General features: G+C 39.1%; 1 protein-coding gene across 1 annotated transcript in view; it reads right to left on the reverse strand.

The window, feature by feature from the left end:
* The window catches only part of USH2A (usherin), a 576,091-nt gene that overhangs the window by 140,504 nt on the left and 423,026 nt on the right, over positions 1-12,561 (reverse strand). The window contains 3 exon segments of the mRNA XM_039883360.1: positions 6,227-6,339; positions 10,052-10,254; positions 11,595-11,804. Of these exon segments, the coding sequence (XP_039739294.1) occupies positions 6,227-6,339; positions 10,052-10,254; positions 11,595-11,804 (526 nt within the window).

Consider the following 12,561-nt stretch of genomic DNA (forward strand, 5'->3'; position numbering starts at 1 on the left):
TACAAGCATAAAAATACGTAAACGGAGATCACTGTGTTCCAGGCTGAATGATGAGAGTATCAGGGGAGAAGTGGCTGTGGGCTTGAACTGGTGAATAAGAAGGGAAGAATTCCGGGCAGGAAGATCAACATAAGCAAAAGCGAGAGGTGGGAATCAGCCTAGTTGTGTGTCGGAGGGTAATGGACCAACCTGATGAGCGAACGATCCTCATCTACCAATCATGGAGGGTCAATATGAACATAAGAAGAAAGTCTGTGGACTCTCAACTACCACACTGAGGAGTCTGATAACGAAATAGGATGATCGTGCAGTGTCGTCACTAGCAGGATTAAAGGCTCTTTTGGAATTAATAGCCTGGCAGATTAGGTTCTTAATCAAACGATAAGTTGGATGACCAGAACTCACTGGCCACCCAAACATTTCCTGAACGATGTCATGTATATGACTACTGATTGGATCTGGAGAACGGTACTGAACATCTTCCAGATTATGTCATTCGCTTGTTCTTGCCATGTCCTTTGAAGACTGAGACAGAAAATCCCAGTCCAAATTTAAAGCTGCCCCCAGCTGTCCTCGCCGGTGAGGTAAGGAGTTTAGAATACAAGTGAAGGAGAGCTAACTGACATGCTACATCTACAGCCCAACTTATAACTCCAGTATTGAGGCTGCCAGCCACTGAAAAACTCCAGGAGAGAAAGTTAAGGATAGAGAAGATTCCTTGCTATCTAAGGTCATAAAAATGTAGAGGTTTCAAAGTTTCTTCTCTAATTTGGTGAGGCAAACTGGGGGATAATCTTTTCCCACAAGCTATGACCTCTTACATCATATTTGACCCCAAGCTAAGCACTCTGGAAATGGAGGAGGATTTAGAAAGGATGACAGGGGTTTAACCTTCATTTAGAGACACACAACCTGTGCTCTTATCATAAAGACTTCTGAAAAGTTGGTGTGTAAAAATATCATTTATATCATTCAGGATCTTGAGGCAAATTTTTAAACAACTGTTTGTGAATGCTACGAAGACATTATATCTCAGACTTCTCATCAATAATACAGCCCCAAGCTGATGGAGAACTGAAAAGAAGTGCCAGGGTCCTAATGGAAGGCAGTGAGAGACACGATCTGACTGCCTTCTCTCTGCTTTCCTGTGAACCTCATGCCAAGACAGCATGCATTTTGCAATACCAGGAGTACTGTAATAAAAACTCGTCCTGTTTTTGTTCTTTTCTTAGTGTATTCATTTATGGAGAATAGATAAGTAGGCATCACAGGCAGCCCAGAGCCCACTGAAACTGTCAGCTGCAGTGTTTGTCATATTTCAATCAAAGCCAGGGCCGTTCAGCTATCTCCATCCAGCACTGTCTCCACATTCTGGAGGACCAGAATTAATGAATTAGCTATTGATTAAATTCCACTCTAACAAATCCACCAAGGCAAATAAATGAACTACCCAGGGCACGTGTAGGCCATGGCCAGACATGTACAGGCTATCGATCAGTAGTTAGTATTCTTTTGGGATATAGAAGCAGCTGATGATAATATGACAAGTATGGAAAATGCAATGTAGAAAACAGAGTTTGCTTTCGGAGGAGCAGGCTATAAATCTAGAAGGGTCCATCCGATCTTTATTTGTGTGCTACGGCATCTTTGGTTTACATATGAGAAAAACACATGTAAGTGCTTGTTCTGGAGATGGAGCCAAAAGCAAGGTGCAAGTTAAGGCCAAAGATAGAGATGATGTACTCCACACACAGAATCGCAGGCTGATAGGCTACCTGTGCATGTTATTAAAAACACATGAAAGTCAAATTTCTACCAACCACTGCATTTTGCCCAAAATAAGCAGAGAATCAAAGAAATATATGTCTTGTTAGAAACCAAATTATTTTAAATGCTATGAAGTAAACCAGTTTACTGACATGCCTCTAGAAGGATTTCACATTTGATTTTGCATGTTGCTAATATAAAAGAGATTTTTAAAAAACCAAAATAGAAACATAACTAACAAGTCTACGTTGCCAGAACTATAATGAAATTACACAAACAATAACATGCACACAGGAGGCTAACTGCTTTGGTGCTGGTGTAATTTTGATTAATGGCTTGGCAGCCCATAACCGCTCGTTAGAGTCTCGCCTTTGGAAAATGCTGCTCTGCTATGATGGATCATTTTAAGAAAGGAAAGGCTTTACATGCCAATATTTTGGTCCTGAATGATCTCCATCAAGATTTTTGCTAAATTTTTGACCAGAAAAGAATGGAAAAAAGGAAGGGAGGGAGGAAAAAAGGGAGAACATTGCCGGAGGCATTGGAATACAGAGAAATATGGGAGAACGGGATTTTCGGTGCCGGCCAGGATGGAGTAAGTCTATTAAGGCCACTGTCTCCCGCTGGTCACCACTCGAAAGTCTACACGAATTACAAAAAGCAGCCACTAGAGGATCCTGAAAAGTTGACAGATCAGGAGCGGAGCCAAAACTGGAAGCACAAGCATTAGAGGACGAATGTCCCCCCTCTGTCTCCCGTCTTCAACCCAAGAGCAAGCCCAGGGTGGCGATGCACACAGGACAAGCGAATCCGTGAGAGAAACCCTACCTTTCTGGAAGAATACAGAAAGCCCTAGCAAGCCAGAGGGTGTGAGGGAAATCCCTGTTTTGGGTTATTTTCCCTTTTTTTTTTTTTCTCTGGACCCCGCTTTGAGGATGATTTCGGCCAAGGAGCTGCACTATGGCAGCCCTGGCCAAATGGAAATCTAAAATCCCAAGAAAAATCTATCTTTCTAACCAGAGGAACTGAAAGAAGAGGCCCCTGTGCTCTGCAGAATGTGTGGTGAGACGATCCTTGTTTATTTTTCTCTGTTTTCTCTCATCTCATTGCTCCCAAAACAGCCTCATTGATGTAACTGTGTGGAAGCCTGAGAGGCTGAAATTCCAAAAGAAACCATGTTTTTCTGGCTAAAGACCCAGGAAAGGAAGTCCAGGGACCTAGAAACCATGGAACCCTCACAGATGAGGGACTCAGGCAATCTAGTTCTCGTGTGTGGATGTTTACAGCACCTTTAGACAGTCACCAAAAACTGGAAACTATCCGAATTGTCCATAAACTGTAGTAGATTCATACGATGAAATATTATTCAGCAACAAAAAGCCACAAACTTGATATGTACAACAACATGAATGAATCTTAAATGCATTATGCCCAGTGAAAGCGGCCAGACTTAGGTGGCTTCATACCATATGACTCCACTTAAGTGACAACAGGGAACAGGCAAAATTGTAGAGCCTGGAAGAGAGAAGTGTTCGCTCAGTTTGGGGGCAGAAGGAGGAGAGACTGGCTCTACAGAGCACAGTGCGAGGGGGTATTTTGACGTGATGGAACCGTGCTATATCTTGATTGTGGTGGTGCGGATGCATTTGTCAAAACTCATAGCAATACGGAGCGAAAAAGAGTGTATTTTACTTTGCATAAAATTAAAAAAATGAAAAATGTAAGAGATTAAAGAATGAACAAATTCAGGAAACCTGGTATTTTGAAATTTCCTGATAATCTCTTGTTGATGCTTTACTCAGTCATTATTCTGTTACACACAGGCTCTTTCAACCTGCACATCGATGACTTCGGTTCTGGGATACTGTCGTCTTTATCTTCTCCTCCTTTTCTCCTCTGTTCTCTCTTTCTGAAACTCTTACTATCCACATAGTAGATTTCCGGGATTTTTTCTAATTTTCTTAATTACGTTTTTCTTGACATCTTTGCTTTTTTATCGCATATTTAGAGAGACTTTGCTTAAATTTTCTCCCAAAGTTTTAATTCAACTTGACACTTTTAATTTCCATGAGGTCCTCCTCTGACCCCCAATTAATTTTTTTTTTTTTCCAAGTAAATTTGTTTGTTTCGTAAAGAATTTCTTTTCATCTCTTTGAGATTGGGCTAAATCTCATGTCTGGGTTTACCTGCAAGGTTCTCTCTGATGAGGTTCGCATTTGAGTCGGTGGACAGAGGAAAGCAGATGGCCCTCCCCAAGGTACGTGGGCATCATCCGATCAGTTGAGGGGCTGAACAGAGAAGAAAGGGAGGGAGGAGGAATTCCTCCTCCGGCTGCTACCTGAGCTAAGACATCAGTCTTCTCCTCTCTCAGACCTGGACTGGGATTTACACCATGGGCTCCTCTGAGTCTCAAATCTTTGGACTTGGACTGGGATCAAGCTTTCCCGAGTCTCCACTTTTGGTTTTGTTTCTCGGGAGAACCCCGACTCATTACAGGTTCTAATCACCTTTTTTTTCAGACTTTCAGCTAATCCCATGATTTCAGCTTTGAACCTTCCCTTACCTTCCCCTTTTGCACAATCCTTAAAGCTTGTAAGAGCTCAGATGCTGAGGTTCTCTGCAGGGCAAATTAGTTTGTTTTATGTCATTATCTCCCTCTGCCAACCAACATTTTGGTTGTAAATTTCTCCACTGTACAGAGTCATCTGCCTCTCTCTGCCAAATACTGCTTCCGGATTTGTGCTGAAATTTTTCTTCTGTTGTCTGAGCTCTCATCTTCCTTGCTTTGTTGTTTAACACCCTTTTAATTTCTTTTTTTTTTTTTTTGCCATCAAATATATTGGAGGGTAAGCAATCATTAGCCACAACTACAAAATAGCTTTCCTTGTTATCATCTTCTGCAAGAATCTTCTTAAAGGAAAAAAATATATATCCTAGAGACAAAGACACATATGGGTATTTGTTCAACTTCTAATAAAGCTTATGTATTATTTTTAGCTACATATAAATATGGAATCGAAGCTATATTCCCTTATGCCACTCACCTGGGTTTGAGTCATGGGATGCTAACAGACAAGAAATCTGACATCATCTGCCCACCTAACTGTAATTCTTCCTTGAGTTATTTAAGACTGAGCTCAAGTGTCACATTTTCCATGATGCTTTGACTGATAATTGTAAGTAGAGTTTGGTATTTCCCTCTTTACGCATTTTGTGCACATTATAAACTTCCGTTGCAGTGGTTTTCACCTTGTTCTATAAATATTTGTTTAGCTCAGTGACTTCAACTGTAGACTCAAACTGCGAAAATTTAGAAGCTTGCCTTATAATTCTTTGTATTACTTTTTCATCTTACATTATGCTAGCCACAAATATGTTTGCTGAAAGAATAAATAAAGGTCTCTGGTGTCCCTTTAACTTGACCATCTTCCTCCTGTGTAGTAGGCAATCCTGTGGGTAGGTAGGGAAAACCTACTAAGGGAATTATCAATTAATTGACAAACCCCAAATTAGATAAATACCTGTCATGAGTTTGATAGAAGGTGTTCTCAAGAAGACAAGATATGATTTTTGCCCTAAATAACTAAACATCCAATTACTTGGGGTTTTCTAATTATTTTAATCACTAGTTCCTCAAATCAAAAAAGACCTACATATTTGAATTTGTCATAAGGGACCCTTCAGAATGGAAATATTTTATAATGTATAGATTGTTTTAGTCGGTGTGCATGGGTGTGTGTCGTGTGTGTATGCATGTAAGGGAAGGGTGGTTCCTTTGAGGCAGAAGAAGGATGCGTAAGTGCTCAGATGGCCTTCTTAGCCTCAACTTGATATACGGGAATGAACAATGGTCGTCATCACACTTTGGCCTGGGAAACAATATTAAATCTTCTCATTATTATCATTATTGCTAATTTTGAATTGGAAAGAGACTCACTTTCAAATTATGATCATTTCTCAGAAAAAAAAAAACAAAAACAAAAACAGAAAAATAAAGGGATTCTACCAAGAATCTGATAAAATTGGGAATGGTTATCCAAACATCATCTTCCCTATTTATTTTACAGATATTTCTAGCTTGAGGGCAATCTGATAAATGTAAATCTAATTTTTTTTCAAAGAGATTAAGTTAGACGGTAGTCACTCTAATTAAAATTGTATTCTGTGTCTCACAGAAGGATTCACTGAAGGACACATTTAAATTTCATGCTGTAAGCGTTGGTTCAGAGATTATTAAGTAAAGAGAAGGGAAGCTGGGTGAACAGAGACAGAAACATCAAAGCTTAAATGTTAGAGGATGTGTCTAGATAAGATCAATACAATCATATCAAAATTTTGCTTTACAAATATATTTATAGCGACTTATTAAGTGAGATTGCCGTGGCTCAGGTAAAAGTACTGATTTTTATTTTCATTGCATATGATCGGTTCTTTAAATTAGGTGACAAAAAAGGTGTACCTTGAAGTGATGCCACCAATTGTCGGTGTTGGTATATCACTCGGAGTATCTTCCACAGTGGCGATTTGGGTGCCATTGCTTTTCACACAGGCATATTTTGTGCAGACTTCAACCTGCAAACAGTAGTTTAGAAAAGCATAAATCCAACTATTGTCAAAATCCAGACCACCAACGGCTGAATCTCTCCTACCCTCATTTCATATGAATCTCTTAATAGCCTGTTGGGGTTCATCGAATACTAATATTTGATGTTAACTGACTCCGCTGAGACAAGCTCAGAAGAGGGTGCTGAAATGGGCTTAGGACCATTGGTTTGGCGATTAAATGGGGACATTTAGTCTCTGGTTCCAACCATTCAGGAAGAGGCAGAGAAAGTAATCTATTTGGAGCAGATTAAGGAATGGAAGCTGCCTTGGTGACAGCTGGCAAGTGTAATAGTTATCACTGCACACTGCTCTCTAGATCTATAACCAGGTAGTGCGACGACGATGTCTCCTGGAGGTCTCGCCACTCTCCAACGAATGGCCTAAATGTTCACGTCAAATGGAAGGAAAATGAGGCCTAGAGAAGCCGTTCAATATGGCTGAATTATCTTCTATCCATTTGTTCCAGCTGCAATTGTATTTGTACCTTGATCACAGCAGAAAATCATCTTTCGTCCCTTTAATTCTGCTACCTCATCTGAATATAAACTGAGGAGGGTGGAATAACTAAAGATTAGAAATTGGGTTCATCAAACATTAGTAACACACGCACACACACGTTCAGCAAAAGGAAGGAGAGAGAAATGAATGCATGAAGGACTGGTAGCAGGACAGCCACGAAGCTGTCCATTCTCCTCTCAGAGGACACAGCACAGAGAAGCTGCGCCTTGTCTAGTGCGAACTGACTTTCAGCATCTATACAGACAAGCGGGCAAAGCGAGGTGCTGCTGAATCTAAACAAAGAGTTTTTAAGAGAAGCACTTCTCCGAATTTCCACAGGCATTCGAGGAAAGAAAAACGTGACCCTCATTGTATTTAGTAGCTACGTTGTTTTACTCGTGGGGCAGTTTGCTCCTAAATGGGAGATGAGGCAAATGTGCACAGTGCTATTTGTGAGTTGTGTAATTTATTCATGTCATATAGAATTCTGAGGTAATATTTCGTAGGTGTTTAAAAGTAGGCGTCAGAAGCCCTATACTCTGAGTACATCCAATTAAACCTCAAATATCTTAAAGGCAGATGAACTTAAACTGTATTTGCTGGTTACAGAATTAATGACAATAAAACTTCATACATATTTGAAAATATTTGACTCGCATAATGAGATAACTTGAAATCAACTCAACTGACTTTATTAGGTAAATAATATGTGCCAAATATTACAATGGGTACTTGTACCAACCATTTCACTGAGTCCTCACACTTTATAAGGTTGACAACTGGGAGTCAGAGAAATCAGGGAATATAATCAGGCCAGTAAGATAGTTTTACTATACTCTATTGCCTTATCAACTAAATATTAAGCATAACTTTAAGTTCTAAATTACTTAGGTTTATTCAACTGATTCTTCAGAAAGTTTTAATTTTGGCTTTGGACAAATGTGTCAAGATTTTTCTCATTTTCACTAATGCTCTGAGTCTTCATTTTTAGGGCCTATTTCTGGTGCTACAGCTGTACTCGATACTATGCGACGGAAGCACAAATATAAAAGTTTACATATTTACTTAAAAAGATAAAATTGAGTCAAAATTTAAATTATTCCCTTTAAAAAGAGACATGTAAATGGACGCAATATAAATATATTAAAAAATAGATATTTTGTTGCATCTATTGGTCTGCTTTAAAATCAATGGCTATTTTAAAGAGGGGTTAGCATAGAGAATCTTAATTCTGAAGTATTAGGTATATCAATTAAGTGCATATTTTAAATGAAGTAAGATCATCTTGGGCATCATAAATGAAAACTATTGCTATTTGATATTCAGATTTCCAGCGATGCAACAACTATTCCAAATGTATATTCCTGGACTGTGAAGAGCTTCACAAAAATGTAGTTATCAAGAATACGAATATCTTAGTCACTAATAATAAAATCTAAGTATTCGATTCTAATTTGGACTTTTGTCTCATCTGTTTCAAATCTGATTGAAATGCTCTCCCTTCAGGCCAACACGGACTCAAACCAGTAGGTAAGAGTAAAGCCTTTCACAGAACATTCCCGAAACACTTAAATGTCACCCAGTTTTGCACAGCACCCAGGTTAAATTTATATTCCTGATAAAGACTCTGTCAGCTTTCTACACCCGGGCCCCAAAGAGGATGACACAGCAAATCCTCCACCACCTTCCTATGTTCGTAAAGTTGTATTTCAAATTATTTCTAAAAGATTTTTGATTGCATACTTTGCTCTATAATATACATGCACATGTGGACTCTCTAAGAACTGTGAACATAAACTCCATCCCGATGTTCCATGCTAAGACAACTCAGAGAGGTTAACAGAAATCGTGGAGTGTAATGAAAAATAACCAATGGAACGTTCATTCTTCTTTAATTGCACATTTTAGAACTGTTTTCTTAGGAAGCCAGGCCTCGTAGTGAAAGAGGCGAAAGCATTGGTTATAGCCAGACGATGATGTCTTTTCACCCTTAAATGTGGGGAAAGACGGGGATGGGAAAGTGAAAATGGCAGCACTTAGTAAACAGAGCCCGTAAAAGGCTTCTGTACCCAAATAAAATTTCTATGCTTAATGTCTTCTGAAAATTATTGATAGAGCGCTCATGAATTTTAGAAGTAGCACAGTTTATTTAAAAATTTACTAAATTGCAACCTTTCTCTATAAACTTTGAGCTTCTGAAACACTCCATTTTTATCATTAATTTCTTCCTTTGGTCTTGTTATTTTTCATATCCTAGCACTGTAACAAGATTTCCTATTCCTTGAAGATAAGTTCTTTGTTTTACATGCCTTATACAGTATTCTTTATATTTTTTTCTACTCTTAAGGTTCGTAGTTCTCAAAGAGGTCTCTAAGTTGGGCCTCAGGTGGTCAGTGCACTCTCTGAAATGGCATATTAATTTTTCTCATCTAAGTACATACATATTTTTCTAGGGCAGGTTGCACTGACTTCATCAGACTCTCCAAGAAGCCCAAGGGACAAAAGTTTAAATACAACTGCTCTCTCTCATGTAGGTGTGGGTCACTGAATGATGCACAGATATAGTTCTTTCATCCTTAGATAAAAATCTTTGAATATGTTGTGTCTGCCATATACTCACTTATGCTTTCTTTTTGCATTCAGAACCACAGGACACTACAGGTGGACAGAATGCTATCTGTCATCTAGTCCAGTGCCCTGACAAAAGAGCCCACTGACACCGAGTAGGTTGATGACTTCCCTAAAGTCACCAAATTAGTAACTAGCAGAAATAGAAATAATATCCTCATAATCACAGACTGATTCTGATTTTCATGATCAGTAAGAGAAGCAAAAAGAAAGAAGGCAAACTGCCTGGCAAGACTTATTGCAAATATGTGATTTGCTTCATTTTGCCAGGGCGAACATCATCGTCACCCTGTCACCGTCCTATTCCACATCACCATTATCTTCTCTCCAGAGACTCACATGTTCGCCCACAGCAGATTTAATCCTGATCGATTTCCCGCTTTTCTCTCCCTTTTCCCACCAAATAATCTGTAACCAAGATGGAAGGTATCCACGAAGACACACAATCCGACATGTTTTATTAACATACCCATAAGCTTAACTATAAAAAAAAACACACAAAAAAACCCCCCCAAAAACAAAAAATAAAAAAAAAAAAAAACAAAGTTCTAACCTGAATGTCATAGATAGTGAAGGGAGACAGGTCTTGTAGAATGAAAGACCCGGGCACATTCATTCCAGTCTCGTGGAGCTTATTATTTACATAGACAGAATACTCAGTGACAACGCCATTTGGGTTTGAAGGAGATGTCCAGATGACGCGTACAGCTGTACTGTTGATGATGACAACCTCCGGAGGAGGCATGCCCTGAGGCTCTAGAATTAGAGGAAGAAACTGAATAAACTCCAGCTGTCTCTGAAAAAGCACTTATTAAACTAAATGCAGATTAGTATTTAGGTTTCGCGAAGGGTCCGCTGCTTATCTGCTTTCCTCTGATGAAGTTATCACAGGCTGTAGTCCTCTGTAAATTGGCTTATTATACTCGCAGTTAGAAACCGTAAGAACTGGTGGTAAAATGCTTTATACCACCAGCGTAGTGCTAATCTTCAATACTATGCGGCCAGTGGGATATGATGATAAATTATTCACCCATCTGCACCACTAACACGTATCTATTATTTGTCTCTTTTTCCACTCCCTCACTCCATATCTCTGGGAGGGGGAGGGGGGAGGGGAGGTTGGAAGGAAAGAAAATTTGCTCCTTAAGCAAAAACTAAAACTCGAATACACTGAGGCTGGTGGAACGTGAAAAATCATTTGATGTTACTAGCTTGTAACTCAAGCAATATGAAGCAATAATGCAATATTGTCATTATGTAAATGATTTTGAATGTTGATTACCATAGGTAATGATGAAATCTAACATTAGGAAAAAAATCTTGCTTGGCGTTAAATTACACAATTATTCAAGCATGTCAGAAATAACTATGCGAAGACCTATTTTTATCTTAAGAACCCATCTTAACTAGTTGAAAAATTGTCCGTGTGATCCATTCTATTTTATAAACAAAAGGTGTCGACCTTTGGCACCACGAAGGGAAATGGGTTCCACACTTAAAGTGCTCTGCTAATGACCTGTGACACTTGCTTGGGAGGTAATGATATTATAATGTTTATAATGAGACTCTATAAAGCCAAAAAGATTAGAAAGACCATTCCAAACTCATTTCAGATTCACAAGTTGCTTCTCTTGCTTCCTCCCCCTTGCTAACTGGCTTAGAAATGAGTCATAGGCAATTTTTCTCAGTGGATGAACTTCCACCTACCATTTCTGGTGACTCAGGGAGGGCCCTCGCTGGGCTCGGCTGTCGTTTTGAAAAGCACACTGCTTCTGAGAGCAAATCTTTAAAGAAAAATGTTTCTAAATGTCACCGTTTATTGATGTGAACTCAGCTCCAAACTCAGCATACACGGAAAAGAACAGGAACAAACTGGGCTAATATCCCATTATTAGAGCCTTGTGCTGCCGTCTCGATGGGACCATGTATTGATCCGCCACTTGATGACAGCAAGCACTTAGGCATTTTAGCCCGACCCCCTTCCCTCCAACACCGGAAATTTTATAATGGAGGGATGACTGATCTCAGCCTCAGCAAGAATCAATCAATTTCATTCGCATCTCTGAAGCCTAGTGTCCCTTGAAACCTGGACTCACCCCCATCACAGGTGTTTGTGTGTAGTACTTCGCTGCTGATGCCGTGGACTCCGTTGAAGACAGAGATAAAAATCCGATACTCTGTGTTTGGATTTAAGTGGCCAATGACATGAGAGTTTACATCTGGGAGAATTTTTAGAGATTCGTTTGAGGTAGCAGAACTCCAAAAGAGCGTATAATATTCAACGTCACCTTGTAGGTCTTGAAAAGCTGTTAATAAACACAAGACACCATAAATGTGGCTGATCTAAAAAGGACCTCAGGGGAAAAAAGGACAGAGAATAAACTCTATCATTAGCTACTCCTAGAATGGGAAAAAAAAACGTTGTGGAACCTTCTTTACGGTGGTGCTGTTTCTTCTTCTTCTTCTTCTTTTTTTTAACAAAGTTGATTTTTCTCCCATTCCATAATTAATTGCATAGAGTCTTATCTTTATAGGAAAATAAACGTATAAATTTCCTTTCAATATTTTAATTATTCTACTTATAATTATTCAACTAATGTCCAAAACTTTAGTATTATACTACTGAGTGGAAACTAAGAGTAAAATAAAACTACGCACTGCATAGAACAACTGCTCACAAATAACACGATCCTAATACAAAGTAGGGCATTTCCTGGCATAGATCCTAAAACTTGAGAGACTTTTTTTTTTTTTTTTTAACTTGCTAACAAAATCTGCTAAATGAAACCTAGAAGAATGTTTCAACAGATAACCTGTCATGGACACTGCCGATGTAGCAGTCACATGACATCCTGTCTTAAGATTCCACCCAGCAGAGCACTAGAGTAGTATCTGAATTTTTATCAAGGCTGTCGTCCTTCCTCCGAGTTCACTGTGTCTCCATGATGTACACAAGCTGTTCATGAATGCCAAAATCAATCACTGTCTCACAAGTATAACTCATCAATTCCTCAACCCTCATCCTTTCAAAGACCAGCCTATTTTCTTTTGCCCCTTTTACCT

Source organism: Pteropus medius, unplaced genomic scaffold (genome assembly GCF_902729225.1).
Source record: "Pteropus medius unplaced genomic scaffold, Ma_sr-lr_union100, whole genome shotgun sequence".
In the NCBI taxonomy this organism is placed as follows: Eukaryota; Metazoa; Chordata; class Mammalia; order Chiroptera; family Pteropodidae; genus Pteropus; species Pteropus medius.